The sequence below is a fragment of the Nicotiana tomentosiformis genome, chromosome 5, assembly GCF_000390325.3.
Source record: "Nicotiana tomentosiformis chromosome 5, ASM39032v3, whole genome shotgun sequence".
Classification (NCBI taxonomy): Eukaryota; Viridiplantae; Streptophyta; class Magnoliopsida; order Solanales; family Solanaceae; genus Nicotiana; species Nicotiana tomentosiformis.
The window spans coordinates 103,723,434-103,749,694 of record NC_090816.1 but is presented as its reverse complement, the minus strand read 5'-3'; the positions used below and the strand labels follow the sequence as shown (position 1 = coordinate 103,749,694).

Sequence of the window (26,261 nt, the reverse complement as noted above, 5' to 3'; positions counted from 1 at the left end):
CACTCCTTCCTCTCAGCATTTCCATACGATTTTCTGAGTTTATACTCCTTCGTTCTGCATTATTTTTTAACTTCAAACAAAGCAACTGTAAGTGTGATTTGCTACCGAATTTTGTGTTCGCTGAAACACTGGGGTTTGAAGTACCGCTACACCAGTATGTTATTCGTTCTATCCTGGGAGGAAATAATTTATTACCTTGGGTACTAAGAGGGGATTAAATTCCTTAAGGAAACACTGTGAATTCAGTGGGCTCGAATTCATTATTGTTTCATTACGCTAACTTATATTTTGCAGAATTATTATTTACAAATACAGCAATATTGACGGGAATAATAATTTTTACTATAAAAGAGAATATATAAAAAATATGATGTATTAATACTACAGTAAATTGACTTTCTGCTTAAGAGAAAGTGTATAACTTTACACTAAAATGGAGGTCCTTCCACAATTAATTACCTGAAGGAACAAAATAGCTCATCATATCGTAACCTACAATACCTAATAATTCATTCTTCCAAAACTTCTTTAGCATAGAACTTCTTTAGTAAATACCACAATAATAGGAACTTACAATATAGTAATATAGCATAAAACTTCTTTAGTAAATACCATACTAATAGAATCTTACAATATAGTAATATAGCATAATCATATTATGATTTCTCACCAAGGAAGTTGAACACTTACGTGAAAAATAGATGCTGAATCATGATATTTATCGTCCCTCTTGTATGTTATTTTCAAAAAAATATCTACCTAACAGCACATACTGAAGTAGTCATTCGCGATTATAATAGTCGAATCCAGATAAAACTAGTAAATACGTATTATGAAATTCTCTAAAAAAAATATAGTATTATAAGAGTATGGAATAACTTAGATATGAGCAATCTTATCTAGTCTATTGCTACTTTGAAGAAAGAATTCAAGACTCTTACCTCCTTATTCTTCAAAATGATTTTCAAAGCAAATTCGTCCAAAACATTTATTTTAGAAGATCCTTTATGAAGACAAAATTGACATAAAGGGATTTGCTAAAAGCAATCGTGGTAATATTGGTCAAAAGTCATGAAGAAATAGACAAATATTACAATTTCCAATATATAAAGAAAAGAAGAAACTGATTTTTCTAATTCCAACGCAAGCTAATTCAAAGCCACACAAATGTGGGAGGAATTTTTTTTTTTTTTTTTTTTGAAATTGCTAGTTTTATTTTTTTTTAAATTTTTTCTATTTTGTTATTTTAAAATAATTTTGAAACGGCCAAACAAACGTGGGAGGAAGTTAATTTTTTTTTTTGAATTGGCAGTTTTAGTTTTACTTTGAATTTTTTATTTTAAAATAATTTCGAAACTCCATTTTTATTGGAGCTTTGTCCTAAAAAGTTAAACTTGGTATTTTATGGCAATGACATTTGGTATCATGATAGTGTTTTGCCTCTCTTTTTCTATATAGATAGACTATTGAGCAGAAAAATAAGTAAAAAGCCAAAAAATTGACAAATAAAATTAATACTATTGCTAGCCATAGATACTGTTACATGTATTTTATTTTCTTAGATTTTATTAATTTATGCACTTTTGGTCTATGGGATATCTATTTTTCGTTTTTCTGTTTTTAATCTTCCTAATTTTATTAATTTCTAAGATAAATTTTATTCGCTCCAAACTTGTGAGTAAGTTTACGTTAATCTTAACCTCTTTGATTCATAGGCTGTGAGCTAAGCACCCTACTTATTTTGCTAAATCCTCATTCTTATTCTTCTCCAACCCACTCTAGTAATCCCTCTCACCCTCCCTCCCCAAAAAAAACAGGAAGAAAAAACTGTATGAAAAAGAATGTATAACAACGAAATTTTGTTTGATTAATTAAAATAGAAAAAGAGAAAAAATTGGAAAAAAGTATAAAAACGAAATTTATTTCAAATGACAAAGCAATCCCTCATCCTATGTAAATTAGCAAAAAAGCCCTATGTAAGTTCTCTTAGCAAATAAAAAAAAGAAAAACCCGCAACTTCACAGTTACAAAGTAATCCCAAGCCGCCTCCATTAGCGTTCCCCTATTTTTGAATTGAACTTTCCTCCTCTCTATCAAACTCCACACCAATCATTGTTGTTCAATAGCTCATCAGGCAAAGTGTTGTTGTACACAAACAGAGAGCGGAAAGGTACAACAGAAGATGGCAGTGGCTGCTTATGGTCAGCTGAATCTTGAAGAATCGCCATTGTGGGGTTCTCGAAGTGTCGACTGCTTCGAAAAGCTTGAACAAATCGGTGAAGGAACTTATGGGTCTGTTGCTCAGCCTTTCCCCCCTAGAAATTTACATTCTCTTGTTTTGCCTCTTATTTTGATAAATTATTGCTTTATTTCTCAGTTTTTTTTAATAATCGACGAGGATGGGTTGCTTTTTTGCCTCATTAAATAGAAAATAGGAGCTTTTGGTACATTTGGGATTGGTTCATTGGTATGTTATTTTTGTATTTTGCTCTTGTACTCTTTGTGGGTAAATGAGAATCTTTTATTGTGGTTTTGTCTTAGTTTGTTGTAATTCCATTGCTTTGTGATCTGATATTAGGTTGTTATTGAGTTTGTTTTCTGTGAAAATAGCGATTGGACCATTGAATTAATCTGTTGGAAAATAGGCCATGTGAAGCTTATATAAAGACTTATTGAGCAAAAGGCATGCCCGGAAAATAGCTGTCCCATTTATCAAACAAGGGTTTTTTTTCCACGTTAATGACTTAACATCTTTCTTTTCATGCCTCAAGAATATGTAATGTTATTTCTTGTGTAGCCCTTTGTATCTGAACTTAAAAATGTTATTGAAGGTCGCCTTTTGTTCTTTTTAGTTGTGTTTCATTCTAACCATATTGAAGCTGATTAGTCGATTCAGTTCTTATTTTTGGCATGGTTTTGGGTTTGAACAAGGCTCTATTTTGTTTGGAATTTCATAGTTCAGATAGGAGCTGAGTTTTGGTAAGGTTTCCACGAAGTACTCGCATAAATACAGTGTCAGTGCTCTGTTGTTCGATAGAACTTTTGCTTGCTTATCGAAAAATAAGAAAAGATATATTTTTTGGGAAACAATTGTTTGTCCTTCAAATAACCAGATCCTGTGTTCCGACCTCTTTCATCCTTCTTCAACTACAAGGTTTGGGAAGAAGGGGCTGTGGATAGGATCTGGGGGTTGGATGACGGTAGAGAGGTTGATGGGATGTGCATATGGGGAGGTGGCTTTGGATTGGGGCTGTTCTGGTGAAAAGAAGTCACGCGTGGGGCAGGGAAATGGTTGCTAGATGGTGCACTAGCTAGTTGGAGAGTTGTAGGGTTGGGGTATAGAAAATTGTACTGGGGCTGAGAAAGTGATGGAAGCGGCGGGGGAGGCAAATATGGAAGGTGGAGGTGCTAGGGCGGGTATCAGGGTGGCAATGGGAGCTAGGGGTAGAGGAAGGGAGGGTGGAATTGGCAAGATGAGGAGGAAGTGGCTTGATAACAGGCTGGTGTGTTATGGCTTCTGAGGAGAGTTAATTCATGCTTTTCTTCTTATTTTTTTGTGTCTTGTCTTGCCTGGAAGATGTAAGAGTTGGTTTTCCAAATTTATCCGCAGTATAGTCAAGGCAAAGTTGTAAAAGCTCTTGGTTTAGTTGAGTTATGGTGGTAAGGATCGGTTAAAGGCCAGGCGAAAGTCATGCAACAGAGCAGTACAATGATTTATTCTCAGTCAGGTCATGTTACAAGTTGCTAAACAGTGGAACAAACAACTACCCCCAGTGTCCGTAGAAGATAATATGGAAATCAAGAGCCCCATATAAAGTTGCATGCTTTATGTGGATAGCAGCCCATTTGTTCCTGCATTGTAAAAAAATTTAATTTGAATTAAGCTAGAATAGTCAATCTTAAGTTAAGATATATAATGTATTTACTGAGTAATACCTTAAACATGAGATTCTTTGAGATTTTATTCAATCTATTAGTAATTTGTATAACTTGTTTGAATAGATAACTAAACTTGACTAAGCCCGCGTCCTCCAAGGAGAGAGTTTGCTTTACCCAACTCCCTTTTTGATAACAAGGCAGAAATCCCCGACCAGACACTTGTTAGTTTCGAATGAAGAATGAAAACTGCCCAGCCCTAGCAAGCACCTACTCCTATCAAAAAGTGTTACAGCAAGACAGTCGTGGGACCTGTTCTTGGACATTTTTGGGCAGCATTGATAATGGCACAGTCAATCAGACAATTATTGGATGGTCGGTGGAGTTGCAGCTTTCACAAGTCTCTTAAGAAGTATTGGAGGACTAACCCAGTATGTGTCTGTTGGATATTATGGAAGGAGAGGAACTTTAGGTGTTTTGAGGGCAGAACTAGCTCAATTCAGATTCTAAAATACAGAAGTTTAGGCCTGCTGGCATCTTCTTGCAATCTACAGATTTGTATGATGAAATTGCATGATAGATTTTATTGACTCACTACAGGAGTAATTTTGTACAGGGGAGCATCTTCTTTCTGTTTTCGTATGGCGGCGTCTCATTCTGTAATGTCCAGCACTAGCTTAGTGCGTCCCTGCTTTTTGTTTTTGTTACTAAAAATATAACTTACTGATAGTAAATGGCCATGTCATGCAATAAGGATGCAATTGTCACTATTGATTGGGATCATATTGCAACTATTGTAATTGGTGACTAGATGAAGTTGATTCAATTCAGAGATGACTCCCCCAACTTTGCATTTGTTGATATTTCAATGGTTGCTTCATGGTTTGTATGCTTAGCATGATTGTCACTGTTACTTTTTTCCAGGCAAGTGTACATGGCCAGAGAAAAGGCAACTGGGGAAATTGTTGCTTTGAAAAAGATACGTATGGACAATGAGAAGGAGGGGGTACAGTTCTTTTCCCCAATCATCACACTGTTTTAGATTTGTATTTATCCCTTTTAAATGTTAGAGCTTATTTTGACTAATGGATTGCAGGCCTGAAATTGATAATATGGTAAATTTTGGTTAATTGTTGCAGTTCCCAATAACAGCCATCCGCGAGATTAAAATTCTAAAGAAATTGCAACATGAAAATGTCATTCAGCTAAAAGAGATAGTAACCTCCCAAGGTACTTTGTCTCTTAATGTTAACTGCTATATTTTTTGAAACTTTGCCTAAGTTTGGTTAACTTTTATTGTCAGTTCTGACATGAATTTCTCTTCTAGGTCCTGAAGGGGATGAACAAGGGAAGCTAGGTATTCCAACTAAGAATTTTCTTATTGATAGTGAAATTCCTTTCCCAATGTTTGCAGAAATTAACATTCATGAATTTCAATTTTCTTTGAGGAACAGATAATAACAAGTACAAGGGAAACATTTACATGGTTTTTGAATACATGGATCATGACTTGACTGGACTTGCTGATCGACCAGGGTTGAGATTCACAATTCCGCAGATTAAAGTATCGTAAGCCTAGATAGCAGAAAAAGATTTATACTTCTTCTGATTGTGATGACCGTCTATTCACTGCACATTTATTGATGGTATTACTTTTTCCAGTGCTACATGAAGCAACTCCTTACTGGTCTTCATTACTGCCATGTTAATCAAGTTCTTCACAGAGATATCAAAGGTTACTTTTCATTTAGTTCTCTGTATGTAACATATTGATCTTTGCACGTGTTACTGGAAGCTTGTGACACTTGTTTCCTTTCATTTTATGTTTGCAGGCTCTAATCTTCTGATAGATAATGAAGGAAATCTGAAGCTTGCTGATTTTGGTTTAGCACGGTCATTTTCTGGTGATCACAATGCTAATCTGACAAATCGTGTTATTACTCTGTGGTACAGGTTAATCTAAAGCCTGTTAAAGCATTCTGCTTCTTACTTTTCTTGTATCACTGTAGCACTCTGAAAATTTTCTGCTCTTTCTAGACTAATATACTATAATCTTGGACAGACCTCCAGAGTTGTTGCTTGGAGCCACAAAGTATGGCCCAGCTGTTGACATGTGGTCCGTTGGTTGTATATTTGCTGAACTTCTATTCGGGAAGCCAATCTTACCTGGAAAAAATGAGGTAATATCCTCTAGAACTTTGCTCTGCTTTTGTAGGTGCTGTAGGACGTAGGTAGGTGTCAGTAGCTTCACTTTACAAGTTTACCTGTTACTAGTGGTCCATGGAATCTTTGCTAATGTGCTATTGCCTCTATTCGTAAAGAATATCTTTTACTTCTGTCAGATGGCTTACTAATCAAATTCTCTGGCTAACATTTTGACAGCAGTGAAGGATTTTTTATTAGAAAACAACTTATTTGAACTTGATCTCACAACCAATTGAATAAGTTGAATAGGAAAGATTTTCTTAGCTAGTTTCTTCTATTTGATCTTGTTAGCTAGGCCCGTGATTAATAATCTCCATGTTAAGGACTAACAACAAGCAAAATTTCGGAGTAGCATGGACAAGGATTCAGCTCATTAGGGCACATTCTGAAAATTTAGGGGAGATCACATGAACAACAGAAGTATTAAGTCCTCTGTTATATGATGGTAATTGATTAGAAAGCGAGCTTAAGATGTTAATTGACTTATGTGAGAAGGCAGGGGAGAAAATATGTTATTGATATTGGATGATAAATACAATACAAGAGGTCCCTATTTATAACTATACACTACAATGGAGATATTATTCTGCTTTCAATGTGGGACAAGACTACACTATACATATCTGTAAACTAACACTCCCCCTCAAGCCGGTGCATACACATCATATGTACCGAGCTTGTTACATATGTAACTAATACGAGAACCAGTAAGAGACTTAGTGAAAATATCTGCTATTTGATCATTCGATTTTACAAACTTTGTAACAATATCTCCTGAAAGTATTTTTTCTCAGACAAAGTGACAGTCGATCTCAATGTGTTTAGTCCTCTCATGGAACACCGGATTTGACGCAATATGAAAAGCAGCTTGGTTATCACACACTAGTTTCATCTTGCTGATTTCTCCGAACTTTAACTCCTTGAGCAACTGCTTGATCCAAGCTAACTCACACGTTGCCATAGCTATGGCCCGATATTCGGCTTCGGCGCTAGATCGAGCAACTACATTCTGTTTCTTGCTCTTCCACGAGACCAAATTACCTCCTACTAGAACACAATATCCAGACGTAGAACGTCTATTAAAAAGTGATCCTGCCCAATCAGCATCTGTGTACCCAACAATCCGCTCGTGGCCTCGATCCTCGAATAGTAATCCTTTGCTTGGAGCTAACTTTATATACCAAAGAATGCGAACAACTGCATCCTAGTGACTATCACAGGGAGAATCCATAAACTGACTTACAACACTCACCGGAAAAGAAATGTCAGGTCTAGTCACTGTGAGGTAATTCAATTTGCCAACCAACCCCCTATATCTCGTAGGGTCTCTAAGAGGCTCCCCTGTCCAGGCAGAAGCTTAGCATTCAGATCCATAGGAGAGTCAATAGGTCTGCAACCCATCATTCCAGTCTCCTCAAGAATATCTAAGGCATACTTCCGCTGTGAAATAACAATACCCGAGCTAGACTGAGCGACCTCAATACCTAGAAAATACTTCAATCTGCCCAGATCCTTAGTCTGGAAGTGCTGAAAGAGATGTTGCTTCAGATTAGTAATACCATCCTGATCATTACCAATAATAACAATATCATCAACATAAACCACTAGATAAATACACAGATTAGGAGCAGAATGCCGATAAAACACAGAGTGATCAGCCTCAATCCGAGTCATGCCGAACTCTTGAATAATTGTGCTGAACTTACCAAACCAAGCTCGAGGGGACGGTTTCAAACCATATAGTGACCTGCGCAATCTGCACACACAACCATTAAACTCCCCCGAGCAACAAAACCAGGTGGTTGCTCCATATAAACTTCTTCCTCAAGATCACCGTGGAGAAAAACATTCGTAATGTCTAACTGATAAAGATGCCAATGACGTACAACAACCATGGACAAAAAGAGACGAACATATGCCACTTTAGCCACGGGAGAGAAAGTATCACTATAATCAAGCCCAAAAATCTGAGTATATCCTTTTGCAACAAGACGAGCCTTAAGCCGATCAACCTGGCCATCCAGGGCGACTTTGATTGCATAAACCCAACGACAACCAACAGTAGACTTACCTGTAGGAAGAGGAACAAGCTCCCAAGTGCCACTCGCATGTAAAGCAGACATCTCGTCAATCATAGCATGTCGCCATCCTGGATGAGATAGTGCCTCACCTGTAGACTTAGGGATAGAAACAATGGACAAAGAAGATATAAAAGCATAATGAGGTGACGACAGACGATGATAACTTAAACCAATATAGTGGGGATTAGGATTAAGTGTGGATCGTACACCTTTGCGGAGTGCAATTGGTTGACTAAGAGGATACAAGTCCGCAGTAGGTGCAGAATCTGATGTGGGGCGTGAATCACCTGGTCCTGATGCTGGATGTGGACGACGATGTTAAGTCAAGAGTGGTGGAGCTGCAGAAGGTTGAACTGGATTATGCGGAGGAACTGGAGCTATAGGTGGTGGAGCTATAACCAGAGCTGTAGGTAGTGGAACTGGAGCTATAGGTGGTGGAGCTACAACTGGAGTTGTAGGTGGTGGAGCTGGAGTGACTAAATCTCCAAAAGATGAAACTGGTAGTACCTCAGAAATATCTAAGTGATGACCTGAACCTGTGAAGTATGATTGGGTTTCAAAGAAGGTAACATCATCGGACATAAGGTACCGCTGGAGGTCAGGAGAGTAGCATCGATACCCTTTTGTGTTCTCGAGAAACCCAGAAATACGCACTTAAGAGCACGAGGAGCTAACTTATTTGTTCCTGGAGTAAGGTTATGGACAAAACAAGTGCTTCCAAAGATACAGGGTGGAAGAGAGAACAAAGGTAAGTGGGGAAACATGACAGAGAATGGAAATTGGTTCTGGATAGCTGAAGATGGCATACGATTAATAAGATAGCAAGATGTAAGAACTGCATGCCCCCAAAAACGCAACGGAGCATGAGATTGTATGAGTAGGGTACGAGCAGTTTCAATAAGATGACTATTCTTTCTTTCAGCTACCCCATTTTGTTGAGATGTGTACGGACAAGATGTTTGATGAATAATCCCATGAGATTTGATAAACTGCTGAAATGGGTAAGACAAATACTCTCGGGCATTATCACTACGAAATGTGCGAATAGAAACCCCAAATTGATTTTTAATTTCAGCGTGGAAGGTCTGGAAAATAGAAAACAACTCAGATCGATTTTTTATCAAAAATATCCAAGTGCACCTGGAATAATCATCAATGAAACTGACAAAGTAGCGGAATCCCAATGTGGAACTGACCCGACTAGGATCCCAAACATCTTTTGAATGGACTAAAGTAAAAGGTGACTCTGCTCGATTATCAAGACGCTGAGGGAAATGGGAGCGAGTATGCTTACCGAGCTGACATGACTCACACTCTAGAGCTGACAAGTGAGATAAACCAGATACTATTTTCTAAAATTTTGACAAACTGGGATGTCCCAATCGTTTATGTAATAAATCTGGTGAATCAGTAACATGCCAAGTTGTAGAAGGAAGACAAGATGCGAGTCCATGTGATTTAGCAAGGATAAGGTAATAAAGTCCGTTTGATTCACGTCCGGTACCAATGATCCGCCCCGTACTGTGTTCCTGTATAAAAACATGGTCATCAAGAAATAAAACAACACATTTAAGTGATTTGGCTAAGCGACAAACAACTATGAGATTAAAAGGACTATTGGGAACATAAAAGACTGAATCTAAAGGTAAGGAAGGAAGTGGGCTTGCTTGACCTATTGCAGTTGCCATGGTTTGAGACCCATTGGTCATTGTGACTTTTGGAAGAGATTGAGAATACGAAATAGTAGTGAAAAGAGATTTGTTACCAGAAATATGATCTGATGCACCTGAATCAATGACCCAAGACTCAGAGGATGAAGATTGGGAGAAACAAGTCACACTATTACCTGTTTGAACAACAGAAGCTATCTCAGAATATGTCTGCTTACATGTTTTATACTGAAGGAACTCAATATAATCTGCTAAAGAAACCATCCGACTATTCAAAGCATCGGTTCCCATGTCGCTACAATTTGTCGTAGTAGGGTTAACTTGAAATAGTGGAAATAAGTAACTCCTGTGAGAAAACTGAAGAAATAGCTTGAAAAACACTGTTTACAAAAGAAAAAACAGAACACTGTTCTGTGCAGGAAACACTGTAGCTCGCCGGAAAATTCCAAAGTTGTCGGAATTTGTCGTAACTAGGATGGATAGACTCGGAATTCCCTTGCGAGCAATCTGTCCTGAAGAAATGTTTTCAAAAAATGGCCGGAAAGGTCACTGTTCACGCCGGAAAAATATAAAAGTGGTCGGAATTTGATTTGAATTAGATGGGTAGGCTCGGAATTTTGAGAAGAGCACACTGTCCTGAAGAAGTTTCGCGAAAAAATGGCCGGAACCCTCGCCGGAAAAGTTGTTGCCGGCTCGTGGATGAGTGTGGCGGCTTTTCTGCCGGATAAAATTTCAGGTGTTGGTCGTCGGAGGGTGATCTACCTCGTGGTGGTGTTGGTTTTAGCACAACACCGACAGAAAGTGACTTTCACTTAGACAAGCTTTAGGTCACCGGAAAAATTGCACGATGACTAAGTTCTTTCTTCCCGGTTAACGTTGGAATGATGCACATCGATCTTTTCTCACTAATGCTCTGATACCATGTGAGAAGGCACGGGAGAAAATATGTTATTAATATTGGATTTTAAATACAATACAAGAGGTCCCTATTTATAGCTATACACTACAAGGAGATACTACTCCTCTTCCAATGTGGGACAAGACTACACTATACATATCTGTAAACTAACAATAACTATATACTACAAGGAGATATTATTCCTCTTCCAATGTGGGACAAGACTACACTATACATATCTGTAAACTAACAACTTATGTATTATATTAGTAGTAGTAGAAGAATTTTAAGTTGGTAACGTAATTGTAAAGTTTGCTGATAGACAAAATATCATATCAAAGTTAAAACTTTGCATAGTTAATGAATCTGAATACTTCAAAATGTTGTATAGGATAATATTATTATTAGTGGAATGATGTCATATGGCGTGCCTGTATCTGCAATAAGATTCTGAAATGTATTATTAGGCCATGGTATTAGGAACTCGAGGATGTGATTGAGTGAAGTCAGATGCATAGACTTATTCCTTTCTGGTGAAAGGAAGAAGTCTGGTAGAAGTTGAGAACATCACGCAGTTCGTGAGATCCCTTTCCAATTCAATGTCTTTAAGCTAATTTAATCTGCTTCTCTTGCTGTGTGCGCCTCTTCTATTTTTTTCCTGTGTCTCTTGCTTCAGCGTCATCTTTTGTGCTCACTTTTTTGTACAATGTTATGATTCTGTTGGCTTTGTTGAAGATCAAGTCCCTCACTCGTACTCTTTTCTGATTACAGCCTGAACAGTTGACCAAAATATATGAGCTTTGTGGAACCCCTGATGAAATTAATTGGCCTGGTGTATCAAAGATTCCTTGGTATGGCAAGTTCAAGCCAGCAAGGCCAATGAAAAGACGAGTTAGAGAGGTCTTTAGGCAGTTAAGTGTTCTCTCTTTGAAATGCTGAGTTGTTTGAACTACTTGTTTTTGTAACTTGGCTAACATACTTAGTTCTTATTCATTGTGCAGTTTTGATCGCCACGCTTTGGATTTATTAGACAAAATGCTGACTCTTGATCCATCTCAGGTATTTTCCTTAATGTGGTTATAATAACTAAATCTCAAACTACATTGGTTTACTTTGTGCCAATATTTTGGAGGTGTTTCTTAAAGGTCTGAACATATCAAAAGTGCTTAAGTACAGAAAACTATAAGGATCAAACTCTCTTTTGCATCAAGAATATAGTTTTTATTATTTAATAATTTCTTCATCAAAAAAAAAGAAAGAAGAAAATAATATTGTTTTTTTGGGCATCTGAACTTATTCATGAAGTCAACATGTACACTCTTTGAGAGTTCCTTTCTGTCTAAAGGCACTACCCTGTTCATTAGTCTATCGCTATTCTGAATATGTAGATTGTTAGTTATTGCTGCAATTTGTACGCTCAATTGATTTGCTCGTCTGGTGTTACCAGAATTTGAAGAGGGTTGGTTGTGTGTTTCTTAGTTCCCATAAGGATTATACCAGAACATATTGTAAAGCAGTCACCTTTGTTAATAAATACAGTTCTTATTTCCCACCCTTTTGATGCGATGCATTTTGACTGGACAAACATATGAAGTTAATTAAGCATTTGCAATTACTCTGTTCCTATCTTATTTGATGTATGTTAAGACCTAAAAGTGTAAAAAAAAATTGAAAAATGAAATGGGCAGGTTGATCGTCTGTAAAAGTGAAATGAATGAATGGTGAATGGTGGTTAGAAGTTGTGATTATAATAGTGTTGGCATACCCATAATTAGGGCATGCGGGTTAGTGAAGTGCATGATTTACAAAGGTTGGTTGATACTTTGGGCTATCAGATAGGAGCTTCCCTTGATTTTGAAATGGAAGAACTTACCTTTCCAAAAAAAGAAAAAGAAATGAAAGAACGTTATCGGTGTTCTATGTGCTAGAGATGCCCAACAAAGTGAAAGAGTAGTGTTTTAAAACGGTTGTGAGACTAGTGATGTTATGTGGTGGTGAATATTGGGCTTCTAAGGCGTAATCCACTAGATGAATGTTGTAAAAATGCAGATGTAAAAAAGGGTGTCTGATCATAAATACTGGACAAGGTTAGGAATGATCACATTCAACAGATGGTGCAAGTGGCAGACAATTGGATTAAAAGCGAGGTCGCTTTGGCCATGGCGTAAATGGACTTGTATCCACAGATGCACCAATATGATGATTAAAAAGTGATAAACAGGACGAGGTAACATGAAAGGAAGGTATCTAAGAGACCTACATCTCTCATGACCAATGCATACTTAGCTAAGGATAGAACAAAACGGGATCTAAAGATTCACGTAGGCACCAACCAGTTTGGATTAAGGTTAGTTGCTGTTATATTTACACTAGTTTGGATCAAGGGTAGGTGACAAAGCTAGCTGCTGTTACCTGGTATTTGTTAGGATTTTCTTTTATTATGTACAACTTGTATGTTTATATAGGGGTAAGAAAGATTTTAGAGAACCCCAAATTTATTATACAAGCCAAATTATTTAATATGGAATGAGATGGACCTAAATAGAGTGGAAAGGTTACGAGGATACATATATTCAATCCCAACTAATATGGGATTGAAGTGTTGTTGATTGTTTTTCAAAAAACCTGGACGGAAAAATAGCGCTAGTAAACTGGAAACAGTTTTCATCTATCTTGATGCATTTCCCTTCTGACTTATATGTATCTTTTACTTCTTTTGCCTTGTTATTTCCAGCGCGATCTAGATTTTGCTTTTTCTTGAGCAAGCCAGCATGAGTTATTGAAAGCCAACAAAATGGAGCTCTATCAGTTTTATTTATATATTTATTACTTCAAAAGGACAACAGACTTTTGTCATTTTTATTATCTTGTGTAACCCAGTGCAGATATCTTCCGTTCTTGCAGAGACATCTGAACTCTACTTCAATGTCTTTAAATTATATTATAAGCTGTTTGACGCATATGGCACGTTTTCTGTTCATATAATAATTCCAATTTTGATCGACACCTCTTTTTCTGCAGAGAATATGTGCAAAGGATGCTCTAGATGCTGAATATTTCTGGACCGACCCTTTACCTTGTGATCCTAGAAGGTGCACCTCATTTACATCCACATTTCTCGGTGCTGTTTGTGCATATTGTATTCTCTGCAATGGATCTGGAAACATCTTGGCCAATGTTCTTACCTGAGATTTTTATGGGTTAATAAACGTTAGTTAAAGCATATCCTGAGATATATTATGATATGTATACATATATATCTTTTCATCTAACAACTTGTTTCCACTCTGTTAAACAGCCTACCAAAATATGAATCATCACACGAGTTCCAGACTAAGAAAAAACGGCAACAGCAGCGACAGAATGAAGAAATGGCCAAAAGACAGAAGCTGCAGCACCCACAGCAACATTCACGCCTCCCTCCTATCCAACAGTCTGGGCAAGGTCATTCCCAGCACTGGGGTGGACCTAATCATCAAACCCAGCCTGCAATATCTGCTGGAGCTGGTCATCATCAATATGGAAAGCCTCGTGGTCCTGGAGGGCAAAATCGGTATCCTCCAGGTGGAAACCCTGGTGGGGGGTATTATCAAGATCGTGGGGCACAAGGCGGAGGTTATAGTAGTGGGACATATCCACCTCAGGGACGAGCCCCACCTTATCCTGGTAGTGGGGTGGCTTCCAGTGGTCCTCGGGGACCAAGTGGTGGCTATGGTGTTCCTCCTAGTTACTCCCAAAGTGGTCAATATGGAGGTTCTGGTGCAGGGAGAGGTTCAAACCAAATGAGTGGAAACCGTAACCAGCAGTATGGTTGGCAGCAATAGAGTCAGACCTGTTATGCAACTCACTGGCTAGACAGCATCAAAGGAAACCATTAACAATTGTAAGAACTTGTGGTCGGATGCAACAAATTTAGCAATTGGTTTATCTACAAGAGTACATGTACATGTAAAGTCATGCTATTTTTGTGAAGGGAATCTGTGTGGTTCATTTTTGGCTTAGGTATACAATTTTTTGACACCCTAATTCTTTTATATAGCAATTTCTGTATACACTTTCAGAACCTTGGATATGCATCTAAGCTGATGGCCCTTGCAGTTATTGTTGATGGTTGACACTATACTCCGTGCAACTAACTGCTGCCTAAATGAATTAAACAAATTTCCAAATCTCCACCATACCATGTTTAGGGGAATTGCCTCATAATTCAGCCCATGCATTAAGATCCGAATCACTTCTCTATTCACTAAAGTTTGATTAGTGAATAGATGGAAGAGATTTGTAAGTAGGCATGGAAGTAGAAGAAATATTGGTTGATCTTGTATACTTCCGCATTTTGGTTTAGGGGTTGGAGTCATAACTTGAATCCTTTTTGTACCTGGAATTTTAGAACCACGAAATCCTATGAACTAAGTTGAGTTCAGATATGAATCAACTAGCATCATCTGAGTTTGTCTCGTAAGGAAAAGTAGTCTCATCTTCTGAATTCTGATATAAAGTTGAAAAGGCAAATCTGTAGCTTTTTGGCTAAAAAAAGAGATGCATGAGAAAGAAAAGGCAGAATAAAGTTTTGAAATTAGATAAAGAATTACAGTAGCTGAGCACACACCCTAAACTGAAGAGTTTGTCTTTGAAACTTAAATTATCACATACACTACATATCCTTTTTCCCTTTTATTGTTGGAAATATAGATGGTAAGCTTCCACCATCCACTGTACAAGGCAACAACCTAGATATGTATGCTTCACATTTCATGTCAACTCACTAGAAAATCTTTGACAAACTACAGAGAAGTAGCAAATAATAAAATTGATGAATAGAGGGAGAAATTGAGTTCAAAATTGGAAATAAGCTAAACTCATTTTTCTACTATCAGCTAGTGCTTCCATTGGAGACTCTCTCGTAAAATAAGATGTACCCATGATCTGTATTGCTGGAATACTCCTGAGCTGAACCAAAGAAAGTTTGAACAGCCGACTCATCAATCATCTCGACATTCTCATCATCAAAGAACAACCAGTGGTTGTGACTCTTCACAAGGCTCACGTAGTGTCCATGGTTTGGTCCACTCCCAACATGGACTACCACAGCGAATAAGGAATACTCCGCATCTGCATCCTCAACTGTATTGCTTAGCTTCAGCTCAAGTGGGAAGACAACGCGGTAAGAGAGCTTCTTATACCGACCAAGTTGTTCAATGTACTTAAATCGCTTCAAGTGGATAACCAGGATGTGAGGGGGCTTTTTAATCTTCATCCTCTTCTGAGCTTCCTGCAAGCTAAGTTCTCAAAAATGGTGAATTAGTTGGTTTGCTGCAGCTATGTCACCTAGGTATATGCGTCGAAGGGGGTGACCGACAGAAGAACCCAAAGAAAAAAAGAAAAAAAAAAGAAAAAAAGACAACACATTATACCTGCAACACTTGTCACAGAAGAATTTATCCTCTGCATTCAAAGTTTCTGTGGAACTAAAATTCTTCAGGCAGCTAGTTATTGAACTGTTCTGTTCAATGTCGAGGCTCAAATCAAGAAATGTCTCATCTCTTGCAGTTACAGTCTCACAACGCAAACACTTTGTTTCATTTGTGAGTATACCCTGGAAGTAAATAAAGTCAATTAAAGAGTCTAGTGCGTACTAGTTTAACAGAGAAATCAAAACTCCAGATAAAATACTCTTTTTTTTTTCCAAGGTTAGTACCACTCGTATTTTCATTTCCATAACCGTCAAAGAAATGATGTTAAAATCTTAGTTCTACTTCTGAATTCTGCCTCTTTTTTTCCTTCCTTTCTTTTAGTTTTGATAAGAGAGGTCAGACATCTCTGCACATTGCGGTATAAGGATGCAATATCAGGCACTTACTGACCTACTAGGTTTGTGGAGAATATACAAGAAGAGCAGACTGATTAGTGAAAAATCAATCAGCTATCCCTTGATCTGAAAATGGTTGGCTCGACTATAAGAATCCTTATGACCACTCCGCTCTATTCAGGCTTTGTTCATTCCAATACTAATAATTTGTCAATTAAAATAAATTAGAAAACCAGGAGTTCTCTAAATCTCTCACTTATCTCCTACACTGACATATAACTCTCTAAAACAAAAAACAACCCTTGACAGAGCTAATACAAGTGTTATTAAATAATAAACAACAACTACACCTCAATCCCAAATAAATTGGGTCAAATGTATGAATCCCCACTGACTATGTTTCTCCGTTTAAACTCATCTCAAACCAATATTATATAAAATAAAATAAAAACAATAAATAGTATTAGAAATTCTCTATATTTTCTAATAGTATATAAATGTTTGATAGGGTTAAATAACTCCTGGAAATGTTGGACTTAAAAGTAAACGTACGCCCAAGTCCCATCTAACTCGTTTCACCTATTTAGATCTTTCTTTTCAATTGAGACCTATCTTTCGCTAAGTTTGCATGGATTCCAAGAAATTGCAGGTCTTTCTGGACAACTTCCTTACATGTGATTTTAGGTCTACGTCGTTCCTTCTTAACACCTTCACTCACCATGGTTTCACACCTACAGACCAATGTATCTAGAGGCCAATGCAGGACATAGCCAAACCATTTCAAGCGCCATCCTCTTATTTTATTCTCGATTTGTGCTACTTACACCTTCTGGCGAATGTGGTCATTTTTAATTTTATCTAATCTTCATATGACAAATCCATCTTAGCATCCACATATTTACGTCACTCATATGTGAATGTGTTGGACCTAGCAATCCAACATTCACTTCCATACAATATTACTGGTCTTATAATTGTTCTATAGCACTTACCTTTCACTTTGGTATGGATCCTTCTATCACATAGCACACCAATAACATTTCTCCATTTCAACCATTCGATTTTGATTCTACGTGTAACAACTTCATCTATCATTCCATTCCCATGGAATAAGCATTTAGGCACCGCAAGCCCGTCTAATCTCACCCCAGCTTCACTCTTCTTATGCTGACTAAACTTGTCGTACCTATATTCCGTTTTACTTTTACTTATCCTAAAACGTTACTCTTTAAAGTACTTCTCCACAATTCAAGCTTCTGGTTATCACCCTCACTAGTTTCGTCAATTAGCAACAATATCTTCAGCAAATAGCATACCCTCATGTGACCTTATCGTGTATCATGTTGGACCTAATTAGTTGGTATGTCCCATAGGCATCTTTTACTTCCATTGTTTCTAACCTTAACTAGGTCCGCATAAAATTGGAGATTGTAAATCTTTTGTGACGACTTTTTTTCATATGATTTTAGATTTACCTCCTCCTTTTTTCATATCCTCAATCTCTAAAGTGCAACATCAACGGGCCAGTGCATATATAAGTCTACATAGACATGGCTAAACCACAGGGTGATCTTATGCCATATCATTCTCTACCTGTGCTACTTGCTCCCTCGGTCAGATGTGATAATTTTAGATCTTGGTCAGTCTTATATAACTGTCTATCCATATTAACATCCACAATTTTAGGATGTTAGCTTTGTGGACACATTGGATCTTAGATGTCGAATATTTACGCATGTCTGACGCTGCTGGTCTCACAATCGTTTCATAGAACTTGCCTCTCACTATTGCTAGGTATCTTCCTATCACATAGCACTGCCATAACACTCCTCCATTTCGACCATCATATACATTGTTAGCCTGTCAGGTATATTCATATCGCATAACATTCCAGTAGCACTTCTCCATTTCAGCGATCCTTTCTGAATTCTTTGTGTTCTATATAGTATTTATCATGTCATTTTCAGCCTAAATATCCAAATTGTCTCAATTTAACAACCACAAGCTCGTGAAATCTCACTTGCTTTCATTCTTCTTATGGAGGCAAACTTACCATGCATATATTCTTACTTGATAAGAAACCCTTATATTTAGAGTTCACATCAAGCTTTGATTGATTTCTTCACTAATTTTGATGTCTATCATAACATCATTTGCGAGCATGCACCATTTCAAGTATGGGCTCAAAGCAGATCCTTAATGTAAACTAACAGTTCTTTTTTATCACTCAAAATATTCTTTATTTCCTTGTTTATAGCCAGAGACTAAAAAAGGTACATGGCAAGACTAATGTAAGATCCAATCATAAAGTACTGTGCACCAGACAACCTAATTTAAACAGGCCCGCTGCAGATGAAACTGTAAAAAGAAGGCATACAATTTGCCAGAAATGACAGTTTATAAGCTGATAACCACCAAGACAAGCAAGCGTACCTGGAAATTTTTGTGCACCCATGTGACCAGGGGCTCCTTTTTAGCCCCATTAACATGAATACTGGTTGGTCCATTTGCAATCTTTTCTGTTGGGGAAGAAGTTTCTTGATCGCTTTTAGCAGCACTGGCTTCTTTCTCCAGTATGTCAACCAGTTCGTTCAGCAAATAGTTCAAAAATTCGTGCGCGTCCTAACAGAGAAAGATATATATAAACATGAGTGGTGGGGAAGTGCATCAGAGCATATATGCACCAACACATAAAGGAGAAATAAAGAGTAACTGATGAATACTCAAAAGTCAAAAGCCTATAGCAGTCAATTCTGTTTGATCAGTATCATTTAGTTAACAATTATTAGGAATGCGAGTCCAAATAATTTCTGGGACAAACTTCAGAGAAAACAAGTCTTAAACAAAGCAGGATCTGATGCCCTCCACAAAGGAGAACACTGAGCAATTTGAATATCCAAAAACACACTTAGCTTGGAGTCACTAAAATAACATGATAACTAATGTTTGCAAACTAGCACATCAATAATTAAAGTTTCATATGGACAAACAAAAAGGCAGAGAGAAGTCTTCACAGATAACAAATAGAAGCCCCTGAGGCAGGGGGGACAGGCTTTGAGAGTTCCCCTCAAGCTAAATACAGCAGCATCTCACTTTCATAATATTAGAGGTTGTACACTAGATATTAAAGCAATGATATTCTCCTCTGCAACACAATCAACTCTAAGCAGGCGATTTTCATTCGATCTGGAGCAGATCTGATCATTTGACCGGCCTAGGAAAAGGATTTCCAGTTCAACACATTTAAATTTCTCAATCACACACTGGCTCAAGAAAAATACAACCAAATGCAGCATGAAAATAGAAAATGAGGCAAATATGAGAAGAAACTCATTAGTGTTTAGGATTTCTAGCAATCTCACATAATAGCAGTTTAGTAACACCAAAAGGGAGTAAAGCACACAATTCATGAAATGCAAATAAAAGGAGGTAAAAGGGGTTAACCTGCACAGATAAACATGGAGGTTACCTGCCCCACACTTTATTGGAACTTCGCATATTAGTATCTAACTAGCATTTTAAAAGAAGTGACTATAGGACACCTGATGCATATAACTGCGGAAAATCTCATTCTGCTTTTTCAATCTCTGTACAAAGCGCTTGGGAGCAATGACACCAGTTTTCTTCTTTTGCGAGCTTATCTACAAAAATAACAAGAAAAAGCCCAGAGGTGGAATGTGAAGTACAATATTGATCATGGGCTCATGTAATGCAAAAAGATACAAATTCTGGCATATGTGCTTCTGAATATCAGTAAATAAAGGAGGCAAGGATATTATTGATTCAAAGTAATAATGTGCAACCACCTAACGAAGAACAATTAGGAAAATGTCAACAATCATAAGTAATACCTGCATAAACAGGTCAGCAAGGCATGTCAAGAGATTTTCATCTGTGTCAGCGAGATTTTTGTTATTTGAGAAATACTCCAGTAGTTGTTCTCGAAATGGAACACAGAAATATAGAGCCTGTTGAAAAAAGAAAAAAAGAACAAGATAGTGCTATCAACTTCGGGATCATACATAAAATAACACGTATAAGACAATGCTATCAATGTCTGGGTCATATATAATATAAAACATGCATGCATACAAGGTCTCTTTTTTGGATAATTCAATCCACCCTAACAGACGATAACAATCCATTGCAACGAGCAAGCAGACAATACATCATAAGGCTAAGAAGAATTAGCTTCCACCAGACCCTACTAGTGGGATTTTACTGGGTCGTCGTTGTTGTTTCAAACAGAAAAAAAGATGCAATGCATTTAAAACGGCTATTCATCATTTTCAACATTCCAAAAACTCAACCAAAGTCCATATTTGAAATATATTTTGGATTTTGCTTCAACCTGTATGTGGATAGAGTGATGGCACTTGAACTTCTCAAACCTAAATTATTGAATTCTGTAATTACCTCATCAGAAAACTTAAAACGTAAAAAGAGGCACACTTTTACTTATTTATGTCTTCAAATTTTTAAATGGAGGAGGTCATAAAATTCAAAAAGATATGTTTAAGTCTCATCAAACAATTTCACTTGCTTGACACATCGAAAATAATTTAGTCTGCAAGGAGACATGTTTAAAGACATAAATCACAAAATAAAAATGTGCCCTCTAACAAATATAAGCTTTTATATGAGCTGATGACATCCAATATAATGATAGAGCAAAGACTTTATTCACATTATCTTGTTCGACATTTGACAAATGCAGGTCAGACACGAGGTAGACCTGTCAATTAAACAAAGACTGATAATGTGAAAAGATAAGTGACATAAGACTGAAGAAAGCAGTTGGAATACATACGAGAGAGGGTCATATATATGGAATTCCATTGCTTGGTCCAACCATAAGACCTACCTTCACCATGTTCAAGTTCAAAAACATCTTAAACTTCTTGTACATGATTTCCATCCACTTAATCTCTACCACCCGCCACTCGAAGGATCTTTGTCATTTCATTTTTCTTTTTGTTCTTTTTGTTAAATAAATCATAACAAATTATTACAAAATATTTGCACCAACATGGTGGTAATACCAAAGGTACTGCAACCCTACCATTTATGAAGACAACAAATGTTCCCAACAGTCAAAAGAATTAACAAGATTTCTCAAGGTTTCTAACTCCTCTGTAGTCCATACAACACAAATGTGGTCACCTCCTTAACTTTGTCTCAAAGACCTCTCTTATTTTCAATCACCCGTTTTGCTCCACTCAATCAATCGATTGATCTCACTCCTCGTTCCCTTCTACTTAATCAATCAATCCATCTCTCTTTTACGCCCAATTTTATTGTTCTCCTTGTTTCTCCCTTCACAATTCATTGAGGCCTTCGATTCTAAATTACTACGGCCCTCCAATTTTGGTTTTTGAACAATCATTGTGATCTCATCCCTAACTCCCCTTCACTTACATTCATTTTCGATCTCAGTGAGCACAAAATTGCCTCTTTCTCATGGCCCGTTAAAGAACAAAACTCACCAAAATTGCAAATTTCTTGATGACATAACAGGGTTGTCTTCATCTATTTGTTCGTCATATATCTTATCAACTCACTATTATCTTCCTTCTTTGTAATGTCTAGTTGTGGAATATCAGGTCCAATCGAGGAGGGTGCATATGCACTGAGTTGGTCACAAAAATATCCCTCGAAGTTGACGGAACTGTACCGGTCATTCCCGCTTGATTTCCCTTAGTTGTGCTTGATGACATCGTATTTGTGCTAAGGTTTACTTGGATGGTTCTACTCCTTTGATGTTAACAAGTGTGATATTGTCCCAACATCGTTCATCAGTTTCTATTTTATCTCCCCTACGGTGTATCCTAACACAAACCAGACGCAACCTTTGGATAATCTTGAGGATCCACCATATGCTTAGCACCCATACTTACCAATCATACATGACAAGGGGATTATGATCCTTCGAAGCCAAGGCGATATACCTGTCCTAATTTTTTTTTCTCTTTTGACCTCTTCCCCTTGGTTTCTGTTTCTTTCTTTCCTTCGTCGCAATTGACAACTTTCACCTTTTTCTTCGCCTTCTTCATAGTGTTTCATCTGTTGTCTTGAGATTTGACTTTGTAGGTTGAGGCTCTTTGCATACAAAAGTTTTTTGATTTGCTTAGCTTATTTCCCTAGTTTCGCAAAAAGTGATGGAGCTAACTAGAATTGTTCAAGGCGATGCATTCATCCTTATCATTTTTCTCCTGTCATGATGCGTCGTCTTTTTATTCAAGGATGTCGCCTATCGGTCAATGAAGCTGAATGAACCATGGGAGACGAAGGTTTAAATCCCAACATAGGCGAAAAATGCAATTTCTTCCTATATGTTTAAGCTTTTTCGACAGAAATACCCGATATTTATGCTGGTGAAAGAGAGCAGGTACCTAAAGGATTAAATTAGGTGTGCGCAAGTAGGCCAAGACACCACCAATATAAAAATAGCGTAGTGTGTCATCTTTTCACTTCTCTTTCTAATACACTCTACCAACATTGCTTGCCCCATTGGACTCGATATCCCAATTTCAACTTTAGCCAAACCAAATTCCTCCTCTAGCTTGGTCGAGGGCTTTACATGCTAGGAGGAAACTTGTCATTGATTTTTCTTACTCCTAATTTTAGGAATCTTTCTGCTTCCCTTAGATGATAAGAACTTGTTTTCGTCTGCTTCTGTTTAACTAGACATTTCTGTAGTACTTCCCCTTTCCATATCAAAAGATGTGTGCTTGATAAAACTCTTCAACTACATGAACTTGGATCGAGAATTTTGTAACTTCCCTTAAGAGATGCATTTATGATATGCTCTTTTCCCAACATTTGCTCTAAGAAAAACCTACACTTTGGAACAAAAACTGAGTCTTTGAGTCCAATCTCAGTTCAAAGACAAAGCTTTTCAAGATGCAAATTAGCTTCCTCCCAACAAGTTTTACTTGGTGAAATTTCATGCCATAACCTTTCTCTTCCATGACCTCTCTTTTTTTATGTCTTTTCCTCCCTTTATTGACATGGTTATGAACTGGAGAGAATTTGACTTCTCAAAACTTTCTTGTGCTGCACATTTGAATTAGATATAGCATATGCTACATCTCATTTATGTTTTTTATGCGAGGAAGCAAATAGCTGAATTGTATTCTAATGAATTTGCATATACATGTACCATGATAAGTAGCATATTAATCAAGTTGGATGACAATAACCTCTTACCAAGAAGTTCTACATGAAGAGTGGAACTGCCTCCTTGAAGAGACACAGGGAGAACATCTTTTCAAGGAATATTTAAAGCTAATCAAGTAAATTCTAAAAGAAAAAGAACATTTTTGAGGAGCCGTCATTTAAATAAAGTGTCAACTGAGGAACTTTCCCCTCCCATAATCTATTGTTGTAGCCAATAATACAATCTAATGAAACTAAGGTTTCAACAGGCTATATATAGCTTACTCTTCACTAGGCATATGACAATGTTATTTTTCTTCGTGCTTTAGCTGTTAGAATATCTATTCTAGTAGGAAGATGGAAAGAATATAGTATCTATACACTGTACGAGAGTCAAAGAATAGGTATGTTGGAACTGTGCCAAGATTTTCGCCCAAAAAGGATCCATATAAACCAATTATCCAACCATTCCCATCGCTTTACGGGCTATCTTTAAAGCATGCAATTAAATCCTTCAATGGTACATACCCAGCTGTTTAGAATATACATTTTGGCCTACTTAAGTCATTGACAAAAGCTTTTCAAAATTTCTGGGAGGTATAAAACCTTTTAAAAGTAAACTGGAAAGAAAAGTAATGCATTTCTACTGCCCCTAGAGATTGAGAAAATCAATAGGTCAAAGACGAGTTCTTTCCGGAGGTCAGGGAAGGGAGCAGCACAGAATTAACCTAATGGGTTTCGGCTTAGAAGAGAATACAATCGGTATGCAACATTTACTCTCATTTCACTTAATCACAAAACAAGTTGCCATAAAATGGGATAGAATTTATATACTAGAATTGTCTAGACATATCCACACAGAACTTCTTCTGTTCTTAAAACATCACAGTTTCTCGGTCTTCAGTGACTTTTTAGCATCACCCCCCTAAGCAAAAACCTTAGAACAAAAAGATAGCAATCCAGTACATAACTATCTACTTACAATTGCCACAATATCACCCAGCATACACCATAATATATCTCAACTACGTCTCATTCCCGACTAGTAATTATATGAAACCTTATCTATAGCACCAGCACAAACAATCCCAGAAAAGGTCAATATCTTTTCCATATTTCCATAGTTCCAGATAGCACAAATTAGTGAAGCTCCCAGAATATAAAAATAGTAGTACCATGAAAATGATGCAAATCAAAATCGAGGCAAACAACAAACAGAAAATATAAATCAAAATAAATGATAAAAAGGAATACCTGGAGAACGCTGTTACAATAGCAAGTATTGCCAAAATTCTCAAGGCCAAAGTAACGTTCTCCTTCGGGAAATTGGTCACCTAGAGCTTTCTCGAGTTTGGAACCTGCTGCACCCATCTCTCACTTCATTCCTAAATCTCCCTGAATTTGATAATTGGTACTAGGGTTTCTGCGAGTTTCCTAAGCAGCGATTTAGTAATGAAAAACTGAATCGGAGAAGGTGAAAAAATGAGGGCTTTTTTTCCCGATGGAGAAGAAGGATGAAGAAACAAATAAAGTAAATAAATAAATAATAGTAATATGTTTGTGTAAATTGGAAAAACAAAATAAATTTTATGGTCCACTATTTGAGGGTTTCACTGTCCAGATCAAATGATGAGTGCCAAGCTGTAAATCTGGTTTACTTCAATTAATCCCATTTATGGATGAGATGTGATAGCATGCAGTACTAAATGAAAAAAACTACCACTATACTTTAGATAACGTCGATATTTAACTACGTCGTTTACATTTCTTCAACTACTCGATTAAAAACATAGTAACTCCAATAGTTTTCGATTTTAGACTATAGGTTGTGTTTAATACGACGAAAATGTTTTTTCATTTTTCACTGTTTAGTTGCACAATATAATTTAAAAAATATTTTTCTAGATATCTCATTTTTCTGAAATTGGAGAAAAAATAATTTTTCTAAAAAAAGTTAGAAAAATATTTTTCAAAAATACACCTGCGCTCAAATCTAACCCCCAACCCCCTCCCCTTCTCTCCCCTACCCAACCTCTCCCGCCCCCTCTCTCTAAAAAAAAGGGTTCTTTTTTTCTTTCTTTCATATTTCAATTTTTTTTCTTTTTCATCACCATCCATCCTGCTACCCCACCGCAAAAAAAAAAAAAATTAACAATTTTTTTGTATTTTTCAATTTTCAATTTTTTAGTTTTTCTACACCACCCCACCCCAACCCAAACCATTTTTTTTTTCAATTTTTTCGTTTTTTGCACCCCCTCCCCGCAAAAAAATTATTATTCTTTTTTTTTATTATTTTTATATTTTCAATTTTCTGTTTTTTTATTTTATTTTTATGCACCCCGCCACCACCCAGCAAAATATTTTTATTTTTATTTTTTCAGTTCTGATTTTTTTATTTTTCAGTTTGGGAGTTCGAAATTTTATGAGTTCCAAAGTTATGAGTTCGGAGGTTTATGTGATTGAAAGTTTGCGGGTTTAGAAATTATAGAGTTTACGTGTTTGAAAGTTTAGCGGTTCAGAAGTTTGTGAAATTTGTGATTTCGGAAGGTTGTTGGTTCGAAAAT

At 36.9% G+C, this 26,261-nt stretch overlaps 2 protein-coding genes across 3 annotated transcripts; one reads left to right on the top strand and one right to left on the bottom strand.

The window, feature by feature from the left end:
- The first annotated feature begins 2,026 nt into the window (after window positions 1-2,026).
- LOC104118439 (cyclin-dependent kinase C-2-like) lies at window positions 2,027-14,831 on the top strand. 2 transcript variants are annotated; one of them, XM_009629669.4, is made up of 12 exons: window positions 2,027-2,292; window positions 4,801-4,882; window positions 5,016-5,106; window positions 5,204-5,233; window positions 5,331-5,440; window positions 5,539-5,611; window positions 5,709-5,829; window positions 5,939-6,056; window positions 11,502-11,641; window positions 11,732-11,789; window positions 13,752-13,822; window positions 14,029-14,831. In XM_009629669.4, the coding sequence occupies exons 1-12, from the start codon at window positions 2,183-2,185 to the stop codon at window positions 14,552-14,554; spliced, it is 1,530 nt and encodes a 509-aa protein (XP_009627964.1). In that variant the 5' UTR covers window positions 2,027-2,182; the 3' UTR covers window positions 14,555-14,831. The 2 variants fall into 2 exon arrangements, with proteins under 2 accessions (XP_009627964.1, XP_070031279.1); XM_070175178.1 differs by having other exon boundaries at window positions 2,044-2,292; window positions 13,752-13,940; window positions 14,029-14,111.
- Window positions 14,832-15,276: 445 nt separating this feature from the next.
- Window positions 15,277-25,293, bottom strand: LOC104118438 (ubiquitin carboxyl-terminal hydrolase 3). Its single transcript, XM_009629668.4, has 6 exons — window positions 24,952-25,293; window positions 20,391-20,507; window positions 20,082-20,180; window positions 18,973-19,161; window positions 16,145-16,326; window positions 15,277-16,009 (listed from the first exon to the last, which is right to left on the bottom strand). Exons 1-6 carry the CDS (start codon window positions 25,066-25,068, stop codon window positions 15,604-15,606), a joined length of 1,110 nt encoding a protein of 369 aa, XP_009627963.1. The 5' UTR covers window positions 25,069-25,293; the 3' UTR covers window positions 15,277-15,603.
- Window positions 25,294-26,261: the final 968 nt, after the last annotated feature.